The 16,593-nt window shown below is 43.2% G+C and overlaps 1 protein-coding gene across 1 annotated transcript in view; it reads right to left on the reverse strand.

Annotated features, from left to right (window-relative positions):
- Positions 1-237: 237 nt before the first annotated feature.
- The window catches only part of nrn1la (neuritin 1-like a), a 72,450-nt gene continuing 56,094 nt past the window's right edge, over positions 238-16,593 (reverse strand). The window contains exon 3 of the mRNA XM_044035830.1: positions 238-1,002. Within this exon, the coding sequence (XP_043891765.1) occupies positions 702-1,002 (301 nt within the window). The 3' untranslated portion in view covers positions 238-701. The remainder of the gene's footprint in view (positions 1,003-16,593) is intronic.

The following is a 16,593-nucleotide window of genomic DNA, read 5'->3' on the forward strand; positions in this document are numbered from 1 at the left end:
TGTCTCGTCACACCTCCTCCCTTTCTGGAAAATCATCCCTATCAAACTCTCTGTCTATTCTGACATTTGAGAAACAGTTTGGAACTTTTTTGGTTGCTGTTGTCAGTCACAGGAACAGGAGCTTTGACAGCAGCGCGCCTCGGAGACGAGAGAGAGGGGAAAATGATGGAGAAGACGAGACTGCGCCGGAGCGAGTGATAAACCAGGTGTGTCACCATTTATCACAGAGTTGAGAGACGATAAACAAATATTAAGCAGGAACGACCCGTGGCATCTTCATCTCCCCCAGTTTTCCGGCTCATTAAAAGAGGACAAATGTTGACTCCTGCGGGAACCAGCATCTACAAGCTCGCACTAAGTAGATTTAAGGGCATAGGAGATAAGGACAGATGACATGAGGCTGCTGGTTGCATCTGTTTAACTATGCATGTGTTTGCAGGCCTGTTTGTACAGTGGTTGTGTAGCTCTGTGTGTGAGACAGAAAGACTAATTTAAAGGCAGAGAATATGCATGAAACAGCACAGGCAGTTGACAGATACATTATCAAAAGGGCTTTCTGGCCTCTGAACATGCAGTTAGACGTATTCAGCCTCTGGCAGGGCAGAGGAAAACACAGTGGAGAGTCCATGGACGTGTGGAACGGGAAAAAAAATACACAAAGTTTACATCTATTCACATGAGTCCCACTTCTTTAACGTTGGTTATATCCAAAACAACAGCAGCAGCAGCAGAGGCGAGAGTAGCATGAGAAAGTGGAGGCGGCCTGTCAGGCGAGCGGCGTGGCCTCGTAGAGACTCCTGGTTGATCTCGCCCTGGTTGGACGAGCCGCGCGAGGAGACCGAGGAGACTGGGTGGCTGTTCCGGTTGGAGCACATGTCGTAGAGGTTCCCAGAGAACTGCATCTTCTTGGATTCCTGTCGCAGAGACTCCCACACGGCTGCTGCTTCCTCCGGACAGCCGGCCATCGCCACGTTGGCACAGTCATGGAAGTCGTCCCACGACCTGTAGAAAGGAGGAGCACATGGGACACGTGAGCGGTGGCAAGGTTGCAGTTATTATTCAGATGGATTTAAAGTGGAACTGCTGGTTGCATCTGTTACTACTGTAAACATCCATCCATCGTCTGACGATCCCCCCCTCCCTGTCCCTCATGTGTAGCCCCCCCACAACGTTTTCTCTTCCTCCGAAAACTTTTTCCTCCCTTTTTCGCCAGCTCTTCCATGATGAACGTGTAAAATAACGCTATCACTGCCTTGATCTTACAATAGAGTGGTATGTGTTTCTCATCTCTCTCTGATTGGGAGGACTTCCACAGTTATCTCCAATCTCCCTGCAATAAGACATTTAACCATCGCAATGACTCCAAAGCTGTTAAAGCCCACATAGACCGGAAGCTCCAATTAACGCTGCGTTTGTGTGTGTGTATCTGCGTCATTACCTCGTTTGTGAAACCCTAAAGTTTCAGAACAAACAGTTCAGCCACTGCTGAGAAAATAGTGTTGTATTGTTTTCCTGGGCTCTGCGAAGCGGATCGGCACTTCCTTAATTTGATGTCGTCATCAAAAATCCTCACCACTCCTCTCACCACCGTAGCGCCTCCTGGTGGGGGCACTAGTTCCGGGCACATCCGGTTGCGTACATTCAACCGCAGAAGAAGAAGAACTACTCTCGTTGTAGCTGCTGAGATGCAGAGCATCCACCGTGCCAGAGGGGGAGCTGTGTATCTGAGAGCTGGCCTATCTATTACGTCACTTCCAGGTACCTGGCCAATCACAGGACAGTGGGAAAGCTCTTGTTGGCTGGCCAATCATAACACAGTCCACGTTCTGGGGGTGTGGTTTTGGTCTGAAACAGCGCGGCTGACGAGAGCGTCAGTGAGGAGATATTTTGATCGGCTTGTTTGCAGAGATTAGGAGGTTTTTAACCATGAGAACAAGTTAATATATGTAAGTAGACCTCCATAACTAACATATATGTGTGATACAAGCATTCTATGTCACCTTTAAATAAGAGTAAAAGTCCTGCATAGTTCTGCTTTAAAGCTTTTAGACGAGTGACCGAATGAGTTAAAATATGGTTAGCTCAGCAGTTTTGCTTCAGAAAACCATCCATCACACAAGACACAAAGTTTAGTTCACAAAGTTTAGTTCAGTTTGGAACGTTAGTTTGGACAGGTATAAAAATAAATCCACCTAATGGCATCCCAGGTTTTTCATTTAGCACAAACTGCAGATAAAATAATTAGTCTCTATTTTTTATTAGTTTTTTATAAGTGGACAATCACCTGATTGTATGAATTGCTGTTTTTCATTACCTTTTATATTTATACCAGGAGCTGGGTCATCTCTACGGAGGCAGCCTTTTTGGACTTCCTCGTTTTTTACAACAGCCCACAATAGACAAACGAAAAATGAAGCAAACTAAACGCTACACAGGTTCTCCAACACACTCGGAACCAGGAGACAACGCAAAATATAATTGGAGAAACACACATTTTCATATAGACAATATATCCTGCGGTACAACAAAGAGAGGGTTTGGAATGTTTTATTACAGTAGGAGAGCATTTTTTTTTCTGTATTGCCTAAAATCCTCTTCACATCCAGATTGTAACAACTTAATTAATTAATTAATGAATCCCTATAAACTGCGCACTAATCGCGCATGCTCAGAAGACGCCAGAGATTATGCTAGCTTGCTAAATAGTTGCAGCAACGTTATGGCAGAAAAGAAAAGGTGCCAACAGCAGGTGTTGGTTGCAGTCGAAATACTGTTTTTTTGGGAAAGCTACTGACAAGAAACAGGCTGATGCGGAGCGATCCAAGACCAGAGTGAACATCAGTGCTGCTGCGACGACCGAAAGCTCAGAAAGCAATGCCATGGTGGCGCTGTTTCTACTGAACAGGTAGTTTAACTTTCCATCTTTGTGATCTTTTGAGAGTATTTGTTGTTTTTCGGCATCACGTTGTCATTTGAACAAATATCCAAAAAAGGTAGCGTCAACAAAAAGTACCGACAGATGACGCCCAAGTGCTTGCAAATCCACGTTTGTTGCGCATAGCGCTTGTTGCCGTGGCATTTACAGTATGTAGCCTGCTCTAACTGTCTTTCAAGGATCTCCAACCCTATCTTTTAATGAATCATTTTCATTTACGCTGTTGGCAATCCACACTGTGTCACCCTGGCTATTTCCAACGCTGACACAGAAGTAGAAAACGAGATCACAGGCAGTGCTGCAACAGTACGAGTGCAGTCGTCAACCTATAGATATGAAACTGAGCAAATTAAGCCTAAGGATTTGACGCATCATTCCTTTAAATCCACACTTCCACACCAATCATCTCCCAGGATGATTCTGACAATTTTCTGTGCTCACATGGTTTAACTAATGAAGACGTAAGCGAGGAAGTCGCCGTGACAGAGAAGCACAAGTCATTTCACGGAGTAACTCAGTAACTGTCTGCTGCCCTGACTTCTTCTTCACCACTCTGAGAGCAAAGGTTTCCCCGTGGGTTAAACAACACTTCATTCAAGCTGTCATGGACTTTGTTGAATTGTTGCTGCTTCATATAAATGTGATTGTTTGGAACAGTCCTAGACCTGAGAGGAGAAACAATGAGGGCGGAAAACAGAAGGAAACCGAGGAAGAACACACAGGCAGGAGTAATTATCTAACACAGACTTGGAATACACACGTCTTCTTCTTCCTTTCTCAGTGAAACTTTATGCCACGTAACCTTCATGCTGAGTCTGACAGTAAATGGCTGGTAATTCTTCCTCTCATCACAAGTTTATCTCCAAGGAAATACTGGCTGAGTGCTAAATACATGAAGAGAGAGAGAGAGAGAGAGAGAGGGGGGAGACGGTGGAAGGAGCCGAAGCAGATGGCACTTTTCAAAATATGCCTGACACAAAACTCACAAATGCTGACAACACATTTCACATTAACACACATTCATCTAATTACTACCACGACTTTGCCATGTTCACAACACAGGAGCTGTGTGTCTATCGCACCCTCACACGCAACATGGTACAAAGCAGTTTCCCCCCCCAAACCTTAAAAACAGAAACATATTTGAGAAATTCTATTAATATTCAGTGACAATCTCTCCCTAAACCAAAGCCCACAGGGAAAATATCATCGTTTTTATATCATGGCACACAGGAGCTGTTGATCCGCTGTTGCCTCCATCAGTCACTTCAAATGTGTTATTTTGTGACTCAGGTTTTTTAAATCTTTGGTTCAGGTTTACCTCAGTGATTTACCTTGTCCCCACAAGCTAAATTCAGTTTTAACCATACTCTTATCCAGGATTAGTTTTACATGGGAAGGTGGAGTAATGTCATTTTATCTGTAATATCAACGGCCAATTTGCACAGGATAAGAAATCTCAGTAGAACTACCACGACTGGGAGGGGTAAATTGGGGTAAATCGCTTGGTCTCTTCCAGGAGCCATTTACTGCCGTTACGTCTAGTTCAGTGCACTCAGACAAGCCACATGTTCTGACCCGGGACACCAACAAGGGCCCAGACCTGGAGGGCAAGGGCAGGTAACAAACCCGGCGATCCCCAACACGGCACCGGAAACGCGCAAACAACCTCAAACCAACTTCCCAATCATCCTAATCCTGTCCAAATAGGGTTTTAAAGAGGTGTATGTTTTATTTTGTGAACTTTTGTTAAGTGGCTAAAATCTGCTTCCCTCTCTGAAGCCTCCCGTGTTATCAGCAAGAACGACTACCGCTCTTCAAATAACTTAAACTGTCCCTTTAAGTCTCCTCAGACTGGATGCTCTACAATTTTCCAAACTGCGTGGACTGACCCTATAAAAAAAAAATCAAAGTTCAATTTACTACATAATAAATCAAAGATAGAGTCAGTCCTCATAAATTCAGGATATGCATCAAAGAAAAAAAGGGACAGAAAAGAGACACAGATCTGATGCTGGTGAGACCAACTGCTTCTGAGAAGAGCGGAGACTCATTTTTTATTCATTGTGTGGTTGTGTGGAATTGATCACCGGAGCAAATAAGATAAATATGATGGGATGTTCTCCTTTGTTGCCGCTCTGATGCCTTGCAGGCTTTTATTACTTCTGATCCTGCAAAGTGTTGATGTAAATCTCGCCGTAACTGAACAGTTGACGTTAAACAGCTTAAGAAAGTCCTTTAAAAATACAATATTTGAAGTTTTATACAATGTCATGTGGATTACGTTTACTTTCAAGCACACACACACACACACACACACACACACACACACACACACACACAGTCTGCTTTCCATGACTTCAGAGGACATTACATTGACATTCATTTCCGGGAGACTTCTTATAACCTTAACCATAACTATTACTGACCTAATACTAACACTAACTGTCCAACATGTCTTCACCTTAAAATTTAATAATTTACCTTATGGGGGCTTTTTGTCCCCATAACGAAGACATGTCCCCATAATGTGACCGTGTAAACAGATTTAGGTCCCCACAGCGTGAGTAAAGTCCCTGATGTAAGAAAGAATGTCTTAGGGAGGTTCATCTTTGGACCAAAAAAAACCCCCAAAAAGTTTAAAAAATCTATATTTGTGGGGATATTTTGACCTTGAGGGGACATTTTGGCTGGGTCCCACAACTTTAAAGGGATTCTTCAGGCTTAAGACTTCCCCATGAAGAAGAAGCGGATTTTCTGAGGAGCAGTCTAAGTTTAGACCCCAGATTTGAATTGTGCTTAGGCTAAGGTCAGGGTTAAGATTAAGGTTGGGGACAATGCAGTCAATGCAGTGTCCTGAGAAGAACAGCTGAGCAAACCTATGTGTGTGTGTGTGTGTGTGTGTGTGCTTGAATTAAATTCTTTGTGACCTGTGTTTGTGGGGACATTTTTTTTGGGCCCCCCAACTTTAAAGAGCTTTTTCAGGGTTGAGACCAAAGTGTTAGGGATAGAATTGGGGTTAAGGTAAGTGGTTAGATAATACATTATGTCTATGATATGTCCTCAGTAAGATCATTTGTTTGTGTGTATGTGAGTGAGTGTGTTTGGACTGTGTTCAAGACTTAAACACTCCAGAGGTCCAGCTGTGACAGAGCAAATGCTCTGCGACGACTGTTTACCTGCTGCTGTGGGAGGAGAAGTTGATGGAAGGGGGTGGAGGGGGTGACAACATCTGGTGATGTGTGTGTGTGTGTGTGTGTCTACTTGTGTGTCCTCCTAAACCAGTGCGGCTATTGCTTGTGAAATGGGGGATATTTCATACTTCATTTAAGAGTCAGTAAGAAGCTGATACACAGAAAAAAAGGAGGAAAAACACGGCAAACACCACATTGTCGGGCTAATGAGACAAAGTTAATGTTCTGCCAGCTCACAGAACTGAACATTTTAAAGTTAGCAGATGGTGGAGAGACGCTCAGCATGCTGGCAACTAAAGGTGTGTGACGTATTTGGTCAACAGGAAAACACAGTTACAGAGATTTTGGATTTTCAGGTGAGATGACTTGGTTAGCACTCTTGCCTTTGCAGCAAGAAGACCTGGGTTCCCGACCCGGTCAGAGGACGGGGACGTATCTCCACCTAGTGGAGCGGAGGTGAACACACTTCATATAATAAATTGATTTCCCCCCCGTTAGAGCTTGTAAACTGGCCAATTAAATGGCGTGGTTTGGGGATTTTTGGGTTTAGGTCCGGTCTCCAGTCACAGGTGGTGCAGAGACAGCAGAAACACAGCGAGGACACTGACAGACAACCAGCTGCTCTCGCGAACCAAAACCCTTTCCCGAGGGTCCGTCTGCTCTGCTGCTGCTTATATCTGAAAACCTCCCAAAACCACCACGTCGGAGCTTGTTTCCCCGTCCACGTTTTTAAACAAAAACGATTGAACACAGCAGTATGGCCATCTGGGTTTGGACTGAGTTCCATTGCTCCGTGTTACAGGATACATTTACTGACATCTGGAGCCATTTTCAACACACTTAATCACGGCATTTATGGGGCCCTAAGCTGAGTTTGGGCCCCATAAAGGAGTAGCCGGTGCTTGACTAATATTGATACAAATGTAACACTATAAACTGCATTAGTTATAGTTGTGTTGTTTAAAAACTGTTTTAATTTGTACATTCATATTCAAAGTGAAGCACTAAGTTTGGTGATGCTGCATTTGCCACATCTGCCATCAAACACACACACACACACACACAAATCTGCTAAACTGATTTCCAAACCAAACTTTGTGGAGAAGAGTGTTTGGGCCTGGGAGGAGATTTACAATCCAGTAATTCTTTTTAACTTCTTCTTTTTTCATGTGATATTTCTACGATAAAAGCTTGGCCTTGGTGGAGATGTACTCTGCTGAGTTTTTGGAGTGCGTGGTTCTTTCCCCCCCTCCAATTTTACTTATTCATTCATGAAATAAAAACTTGGAAATTCACAAATGTTCCATATTTAACCACGGAGTCGATACAGTGTCTAGCTCGCTCAGAACATTGCCCACGTTCACTATCATATCTCCCTTCACGAGCTGAAAATAACACGGCATGTGAAAGTGTTATTTTCTTAAACATCACTTACGTGGGCCTTTTTATAAATCCTGCACAAAACTCACAGTGTGTCGTGATTATTCTGTCCAAGGTTAAGGTAAAAAAAAAAACATTTTCTCAGCTCATGTGTGAATTGAAAAGGAGCAAAGAAACGAAGAGAATTCTATTCTTGCGATTGACTTTGACAAAGCTTTTATGTAACAACCGACATGTTTGTGCTGCAGTGGCCTTCATCGGGGTTACCAGATTGATGTGCTTCATGAAGGCTTCCTTCACCTTGTTGCAGAGCGAGTGAGAGAGAGAGAGAGAGAGAGAGAGAGAGAGAGATAGAATAAAGTCCTTTCTGATTTTCAACTCACTTTGATCCACTCTGCTATAAGAAAGTATTCACCCCCTCTTTGTGTTCTTCTTGGTTTAACAAATGTTGAGGTTTTTAGGAAGTTTGCTCTGTTTGACTAAATCGTTTCCACCACATAAAAAGGTGTTGCACTGCAGATCAGAGGAAAGACACGCACATAGATAAACTCAAGCGAATCGGGCCACACATGCACTGCACACAGAACAAAAACCTACAGGCGAGCAGCAGACTGACATTGTGTTTGTCCTTTTGTTTGTCGTGCCCATTGATGTGTTGTTTTTTGCCCTTTTTCTTGTTCTTCTTTTAACTTGTTTTCCAGTTTGTTCTGTCTTGAGTTGGAGGGTGTTGAGCCCTCAGGCCCTGTACAAATCTGTGAAAGACCAAAGGCAAGAAGACAAATGTTCTGGACCTCACCTGGAAACCAGGGCTGTCACACTAAGTTTTTGGGGCTTAACTATATACTCTAAAGCCTTACATCACTGTGCCCAAAAATGCCAAGTCGGAGTCTAACTTGTGATGGTTAAACGCAGTGGTGGGCTGTCAGTGACAATATCAAAAAAGTATTTTTTTTATTAGTATTATTATTATTTTTAATAATCCAATTAATGTGTGTCTGAACGTGTCTGAATTCAATTACTTTTTCAGTATGTTATGATTATATTTCCAGAAAAAATATGGTTATTTTTTTGTGAAGCTGAGCTGGATTTTCCTGGATGTCATTAAACGCATCATAGCTCCGTGGACCTGCTCTAGTAGTACTGCTGGCCTTTCGTTGAAGCTGCCATTTCCTATTTGGTTATAACTTTGACTGACTGTGTGACGTCAGCCAATCAAAATGTGATATCATAGTGACAGAACGCCCCAGGCCCAGCGATGTGTCTGGCGCTAGCCCCCAGTGATGTCATCAACGTCGTTTGAACCTTTGGCGGGTTTTGAAGTAAGTTATGATCACTGCATTAACACCACGATCCATCATGTTTCTCATCTCCTTCATGTGCACTTTTCACGGCGATCGTTTGGAGAAAAGAAGGAAATTATTTCAAGAGGAAGACCTACAGGGAAGAGGTACATATTTTCCGGTAGTTGGAGTGTTAATGATAAATTTATAACATTTTTTAGAAGTGGTGAGGACAAAACTGTAGATCATAAATAGTGCCGGGGACGTGTTCCCCGCGTAGCTGATGCCCATGCTTATGTGGAAGCTTGTTTTTGTGTCATATAGTGGGTTGTGAAATTGCTTTTGCAGAGTGACTTAACGGAAGATGTGGTGGTAATGATGCAGTAGCCTATAGATGCGCAGTGGTGTGCGTGTGCGCTATGTCGTTTTGTTTTTTTTACTGAAGGCCCTGACTGGAGCCCCACGGTACGCTACTGGTTAAACGTCTTGTTTTGGGGAGATTGGAGGCTGTCTCCACTGCCCCCTACTGTCTGTGAGCAGGAAACCACCCTTGCAAGATCAGGACCACAAACCTGGAGTCCTCAGAATCAGGAGGTCTCGGGAAGTCTAGTGTCTCACGAGATACACAAATTGCGTCACTGCACTACACACACATGCCCTAGCCAGGAACTGGCTATAAGGAGGAAACGACTGTCTGATCCAGGAAGGGGCCACACATGAGTACACATCGGACTGGCTTTTAGCAAGAGGATGCTGACCAGCATGGACATGGCTCCACGGCTTATGCTCCAGTAAAAACAACTGCATACAGATGCATAAAGAGGTAGACAGTGGTGGTGTTGCAAAAACTGTAGGGGGCGCTCTGTAGAGAAAAACAACCACTTGCAAAATTCTACTTCAAATCGAAAATGGAGGAGCATGAGGGAACAGTCATGGTCGTCATTTATTTTCGATGAATGACGATGAAGTCATCCATACTGTAGGAGGAGAATCTAGAGGCTGATGATGTGACCTCCTGGATTGGAAGGCGAATGCCTTGACGATAACTTGCCCCACAACAGGTTTTCCTCTTCATGGATTCGGTAAACATCCATCGTCCCTTCAATCCCGACTAGGGTTCTTCCACTCCCTGCCAGTACAAGAATATTCCCACTGCATTCCCTGTCCTCTGTGTATTAAGGGAACATGTCGCATGTCATTTCCAAACATGTGTTTCCTGACCACTCTTCCGTGAAGCCATGCTCAGTGGACTGTAGAGCTTAATGTGGACATATGGATGGATACGACTGCAGCATCCATCCATCCATCAATCAACTGAAGCAGAAGCTACGATCACATTTCCCACATGTGGAAGTTTTTTGAAAAAAATTGAACGGTAACAACACAGTGAGAGCAGGATGAAGAGTTTGCCTACTCTGACTGTCATGTAGGTGGTTGTTGTGGCACACACCATATTTTCAATAAAGCCATTTTTCTAAAAAAGTCATTTGAATTTTGACCTGTGTTGCTCCTCCCTCCACTGGCTTCCTATTCATTTTAGGATTGATTTGAAACAGATTGGCACCATCTTACCATCCCGAGCTCTGAGGTCTAATAACAGGCTGCTTTTACCTGTGCCAAAATCCCGACTAAAAACTCAAGGCGGCGATGAAGCCTTTTGCTGTAGCTGCCCCCAAAATTTGGAACAAGTTATCCATGGAAATTGAATCTGCCCCCACCATTGAAGATTTTAAACCACTTTTAAAGACCCACCTCTTCTCCTTGGCCCTGGTCAACCCGGATCTCGATTTTACCATCTTATTATGTTTTATACCTTTTATGTTGCTGTGCCTTTAACTCTGTCAAGCACTTTTTTCAACCTTGGGCTGTTTTTAAATGTGCTCAACTTGAAATTAACCATCCCAATTTTACATGACCGATTCCAACCAAAGCCCCAAAATCATTTCAGCATTTTGTCCGAACCTGGCGGATCCTGATGGCCTCAGGTTGAGTATCCGTGCTCTAATTCGTGATCCTCTTGAGTGCCATAGATGTTTTCAGCTTGTCTAACATTTTCTGCATCCCTAAAATTAAAGAGCACTAGAGGGACATTATTAACCACACCTGAGTAGCCCTCCGAGCTTATTGTGTTTTGGGTGTTTGTTTGGCAGTAGTTTAAATCCTATAACGGCTGCATCCTAAATGAGCTGCAGGGCTGAGAGTCACTTTGAAACCGAGACAGGAACAGGGATAGAGAGAAGTGCAGAGGGATGACAGAAAAGGGAATGGCCTTATCTAAATCTGTGGAGGATAAAAATATAAATCTGAACAGAAAGGCTCCTTTTGAAAGAAAACTCAACCTTGTGTGAGAGAGGGTTTTCGGATGAAACCCATTTTAGCGGAGGACTCCGGCTTTTGTATGTTTGACTGTAACCAAGGAAACGAATACTGCACTCTTCCTAAGCACTTGTGTTTTGTCAGATGATTGTCTTTTTTCCATCACATCCTGCCCATGACAAACTTCTCTCTGTGTTGTTTTGGTTTCTTTGACTGAGCATATTATAAATGTAGAATTCTGAGCCGCACACTGCATTATAAGATGATTCTATGATGATTACGACACTGGTTATGGGCTTTTATGATTCGAATGGATATATAAACTCTCCGTTTATATATTATGTTTAAAGAGATTGTGCATATATTATGTATACATGAATATAAAGAGTTGATGGCGTGTCTTTGATTCTGCTAATGTTTTAACCCATTTTACTTGGTGAAAATAAAACCTTGGCGCTTCCTTTGCTCTTCAGGTTCAGTAAATTCCACCATCCTGAGGTAACATGAAAGGATGATGACACGCGTTGTAATGACTCGACTGAGCCACTTTGAGACATTTCCTCTAACGCTACAACGAAATGTCTTCATAAAAATCACATGGATCGCCATTGAATTTGCTGCATGTGTTGCATCAACGGTGCGCTGGAATGAATGTCATGATTCAGGTCAGACTCTGCATTTTCAGTGAAATACAAAACGCCCTCTCACAAATGGTGCTTTTCCATCATACAGTTCTACCACAACTCAGCTCCACTCCAGTCTACTAGGATCGTCATATCACTGCCGTCGTTTTATACGGCAGTCAGTTCTTCTTTTCCTTTGGGCTGCTCCCTTCAGGGGTCGCCACAGTGAATCAACCTCCTCCATCTCACCCTGTTCTCTGTATCCCCCTCTCTCACACCAACTAACTTCATGTCCTCATTCACTACATCCATAAACCTTCTCTTTGGTCTTCCTCTAGACCGCCTGTCTGGCAGTTCCAACCCCAGCATCCTTCTACCAATATACTCCCTATCCCTCCTCTGTACATGACCAAACCATCTCATTCTGGCCTCTCTGACCTTATCTCCAAAACATCTAACATGTGCTGTTCCTCTGATTGACTCATTCCTGATCTTATCCATCTTCGTCACTCCCAAAGAGAACCTCAACATCTTCATCTCTGCTACCTCCAGCTCTGCTTATTGTCATTCCTCAGTGCCACTGTCTCTAGACCATACAAAGAACCTCCAAAGGAGGACAGGTTGTGGAAGTGGTTGCTGTTATGTATACAACGAGCGAGGGGCGCTGGTTTTGAAAACGTAAACATAGGTCCTAATTCCTGCATAGACCTATATGTATGTTTCATTGGAGGACAGTCTGCACCACCGTCTCACCAAAAGTCCCAACACAGTACATGATGATGGACTGGCATGGATTTATGTGCAGATATTTACTGTTCCAATGTAACCAAATCATTTCAATAAAAAAACTTCCACCACTATCTGTCTGGAAAGAAAGATCCACTGATTTTTCTCCTGTTTCCACTATGACGACGACATTCTATTCTACTTTATTGTGTTGGATTTTAATCTTGTACCATTTCGGATAAAAATCTGCTTTCCTGGTGCTTTGGTTTATGATTTCCTACTGCACTGATGACGCCCCCATTAGCCCCCAACACATTCCCATTATGGAACAATAATGAGTTCACGCAGATGGACGACAGGACAGCTCCCAAATGTGAAGCCAGAACATCTTGATCAGGCTGCAGTCATGCAGTCAGGTCATAAACCCTTGACTCCTCCACATTAGCAGATTGGACTCAAATAAATACTTCCTAAATGTGGTTTCCATCATTTTAGCTGTTCAAAAAGATTTAAATTCACAGTTGACAGCTGAAACTGACACGTGTTTGGTTGGACATACATAGAACTCAACGCTGATGTTTGGCTCCACGATAATTCAGTGGGAGGAAGCAAAGACGCGTTGCTGTTAAACCTCGAGTGTGGCTGGAGGAGCTTAGTGTGGTGTTTACTGCACAATGACCCATTAACCATGCAGCTCTTATTACAACTAAGCCACAGTCTTTGACTTTACACCACAGCCCGTGTGATGGTAGCATCATTATCAAGGGTTTTAGGCAAGAACTCAGACAGACAGTCAGACAGACAGACAGATAGGCATCTGTGCTTTAATATGAGGTGACGTGGTAACTATTTTCATCATCCAAACCTGTACTGTTTATTTTAAAGCCACAGCTTAATTCTATTGTCCCTAATTCCTCAGTATCTTTAGTCCCAAATATTTCCTTCTCTGCTTCACCGACTCTGGATCCACAGCAAGTGATTGCTGCTGCATAAAGCCTATTGTGAATATGAGGAATAAAAGCAGCACTGTACTCCTCAGAGATCACTGACAATGGAGCAGCCTTGGCCTAGATGCAAATCATAGCCTCCTGTTCAGACAACACTGTATATGTGTGTGTGTGTGTGTGTGTGGATCTTCAGACGGGAGTGCCACGTTACCTCCTCATTAGGTGGCTCTGATAGAAGTGCTAAAACATGTTCCTGAGAGAAGAGAGGAAGAGGAGGAGAATGAAAAAGAAAGGAGGGATGATAAAGGGAGGGAAAGATAGGAAAGGAGGAGCAATTGAGGGGGGGAGAGGGACGACAGAGAAAAAGAAAGGGACAAAAAAAGGGGGATGAGAATGGAGAGAGAAGGAAGTGAGGCGAGAACATGGAGTTAGCGTAAATTAGAGTAGATATGTGAACTGTGTGTGTGTGTGTGTGTGTGTGTGATAGAGAGAGAGAGACTATATGTCCCAGCATTAGGATACACTCTCTCACTGAGTTGCAGGATTAGTAGTTTAATTGGTACCTCAAGGAATAGCGGAGAGGTAACAACTGTGGAGGAGGACCACGGGTGGGCTGTAGGGCACACACACACACACACACACATACACACACACACACAATGTAGTCATAATGGCTAGAATAGTCAATGTTCTGTTAAATGATCTCCTATGGATGGATCTGAATGCAACACTGAGAGCGAGAGTTGGGATTTTTGTTTTTGAACTGGTGTTATATGAGTTACAGTACATGTTGCATGTATTATATAGCGACACTCATTACTGCTAACATTTATATCATCCTCATCCATCTACTTCATCCACGTCCTGTCCTTTCAGAGGGTCACATGAGGAGCTGCAAACCAATCCCAGATGGCAATAGCACACCCTGGATGAGATGAAACTGATACTGATGATGAGAACTGCTATTAATGTTATTGATTTGTAAAACATAATCCTGCCCTCTTTGTTCTCTTTGTAAATGTTTAACGTTTTGTTTGTAATCTGCTGAACTTGTTTCTGTACATGTGATACCTACTGTACGTCTGTCCGTCCTGGGAGAGGGATCCCTCCTCTGTGGCTCTCCCTTAGGTTTCTCCCTTTTTCCCCCTGTACAAGGGTTTTTATCTTTACTCGATTTAAGGGTCTAAGGACAGAGGCTGTCACTTGCTGTACAGGCTGTAAAGCCCTTCGAGGCAAATTGTGTTTTATGAATAAAATTGACTTGACTTGACATAGTCAGTGTCTTAAACCCCATTCTCACTGCTTTAAATGGGATTTTACACCATGTTTGTTTCATTGGAATGTGTTTCAGCACTGGTCAGAACACAAGACCCACGTAAACACACTCATTTCTTGTCTGTCTTCCATTTTTTGGCAGTAATGCATCATTACTGGAGGCTCAGTGGCAGGGCAGGTCATCTACAAACCAGAAGGTTGGGGTTTTGATCCCACACTCAGACAAGACACTTAGCCCTGGGTTGCTCCTGACAGCTGTGCCAGCGGACTATACATGGATGTCTGATGGGAAACAAAAGCCCCAAATGTACATGTGTCATTTACCATCTACACTTCAATGTGCTTTCATCTTCTACGTGTTACGTGAAAGTTTGTAATGAGTCTGACTTTTTACTTCCATCATTTGGATCAATAGAGCTCCGGCCGCTGACGTCACACAGCCGGGGAAACTGGACAACACATAAATCAGGCAATATGTCAGACAACAACTCGTCTGTTTACCGGCTGTTTTCATCATAAAAGTGAAGATAATGGATAGATGTGCCAAAACAGTCAGAGACAAGCTAATGGGAGAACATTTCACCGGATCCCCACAGATCCAGAGAGACGGTGAAGGTGAATGACTGCTATGAAACCTGAAGACAATGGAGCAATGGAAACAAACACAAGAAACAAATAATGGATTATTTACATTAAACCGCCTGTTGCTAATGCTTACATTATGCTAACACGACACTTACCCTTCCAGTGACAACAACGCTATCTTTAGCTAGTAAACTGTTTGTCACAAAGCCAGATAACGTCTATTTGTTTCGTTTTTTCCAACCCCTGAAACGTAACTATGGGTCGTTTTTTTTTCCAACCCATGAATATGACGTAAAGGTATTTTTACAAGTATTTTTCAACTCGAATACGCACGGGTGTTACTGAAGTTAGGGTTAGGGCAAAAAAGACAGGGTTAGGCAGCAAAAATAAAAAAGAAATATTAAAAAGGTGGTATAGTTAGGAATTGAACCCTTGTCGACCGCACTCAATCAGCAAAGCTACTAGATACCTCTTCCAAGGGGGAAGTGGTTGCTGTCATGTATACAACCACTAGGGGCGCTGCTTTTGAAAACGTAAAAAATAGGTCGTAATTCCTGCATGTCCCTCATGTACATTTCATTGGAGGACAGTCTCTAGGAATCTAGACGCACCCAGCCAGGGTTCCGTCTAGAAACTCCTCGTTAGCTGCAGAATCCAAACTCTGGTTTGGCTAATCACATCGTGTATAGAGTCGGTGGACGATGATGAAGATGGCTGCTGCTGGCAAAGCATTTGGAGTTAAGCTTTTCTTTGAAAAATGTACAAATAACGGCACTGAAGTCATTCAGACAGATGTTTCCGGAGTTTTGCCAACCAGATACGGGTTCACGGTCTCGTTTATCTGAGCGACCTGTCGTGGTTTCTACTGCGGAGGCTTCCTTCCTTCCTCATCTCCAGTACAGAATTTGAAAGACAACCATTTCACTGAGCCCTTGCCAATTGTGTGTGCCCAGACCAAACATCTTGACGTAGGTCTGGTTTGCCAGGCGACTGCAGGTTTGGAATAATGTCCTCTCCACCTGTTTCCAACCTCATAGAAAGTTCGCCGGGGCATTATAAGGATCAGGTTATATTCAGTCTTTCAAGTTTTGTGATATATCGTCGTTCTCCGTGGATTTAAGTGAATTTTGGTTAATAATCTGAGGCTGCTAACATGACGGCTCTTAGAGCTCCACTGACAAATTAATTAAACTTGAAAAACAAAAGATTGAATATAGTAACCACTGTATCATTGTCAGTGAACTCCACTGTGTTGTTGTTGTTTTCACCTTCCTCTGACTCGCTTTGTTTCTGGCAGGTTTGTGAATCATAATTCATGTACAGTTGACACAG

This window comes from Solea senegalensis, linkage group LG10 (assembly GCF_019176455.1).
Source record: "Solea senegalensis isolate Sse05_10M linkage group LG10, IFAPA_SoseM_1, whole genome shotgun sequence".
In the NCBI taxonomy this organism is placed as follows: domain Eukaryota; kingdom Metazoa; phylum Chordata; class Actinopteri; order Pleuronectiformes; family Soleidae; genus Solea; species Solea senegalensis.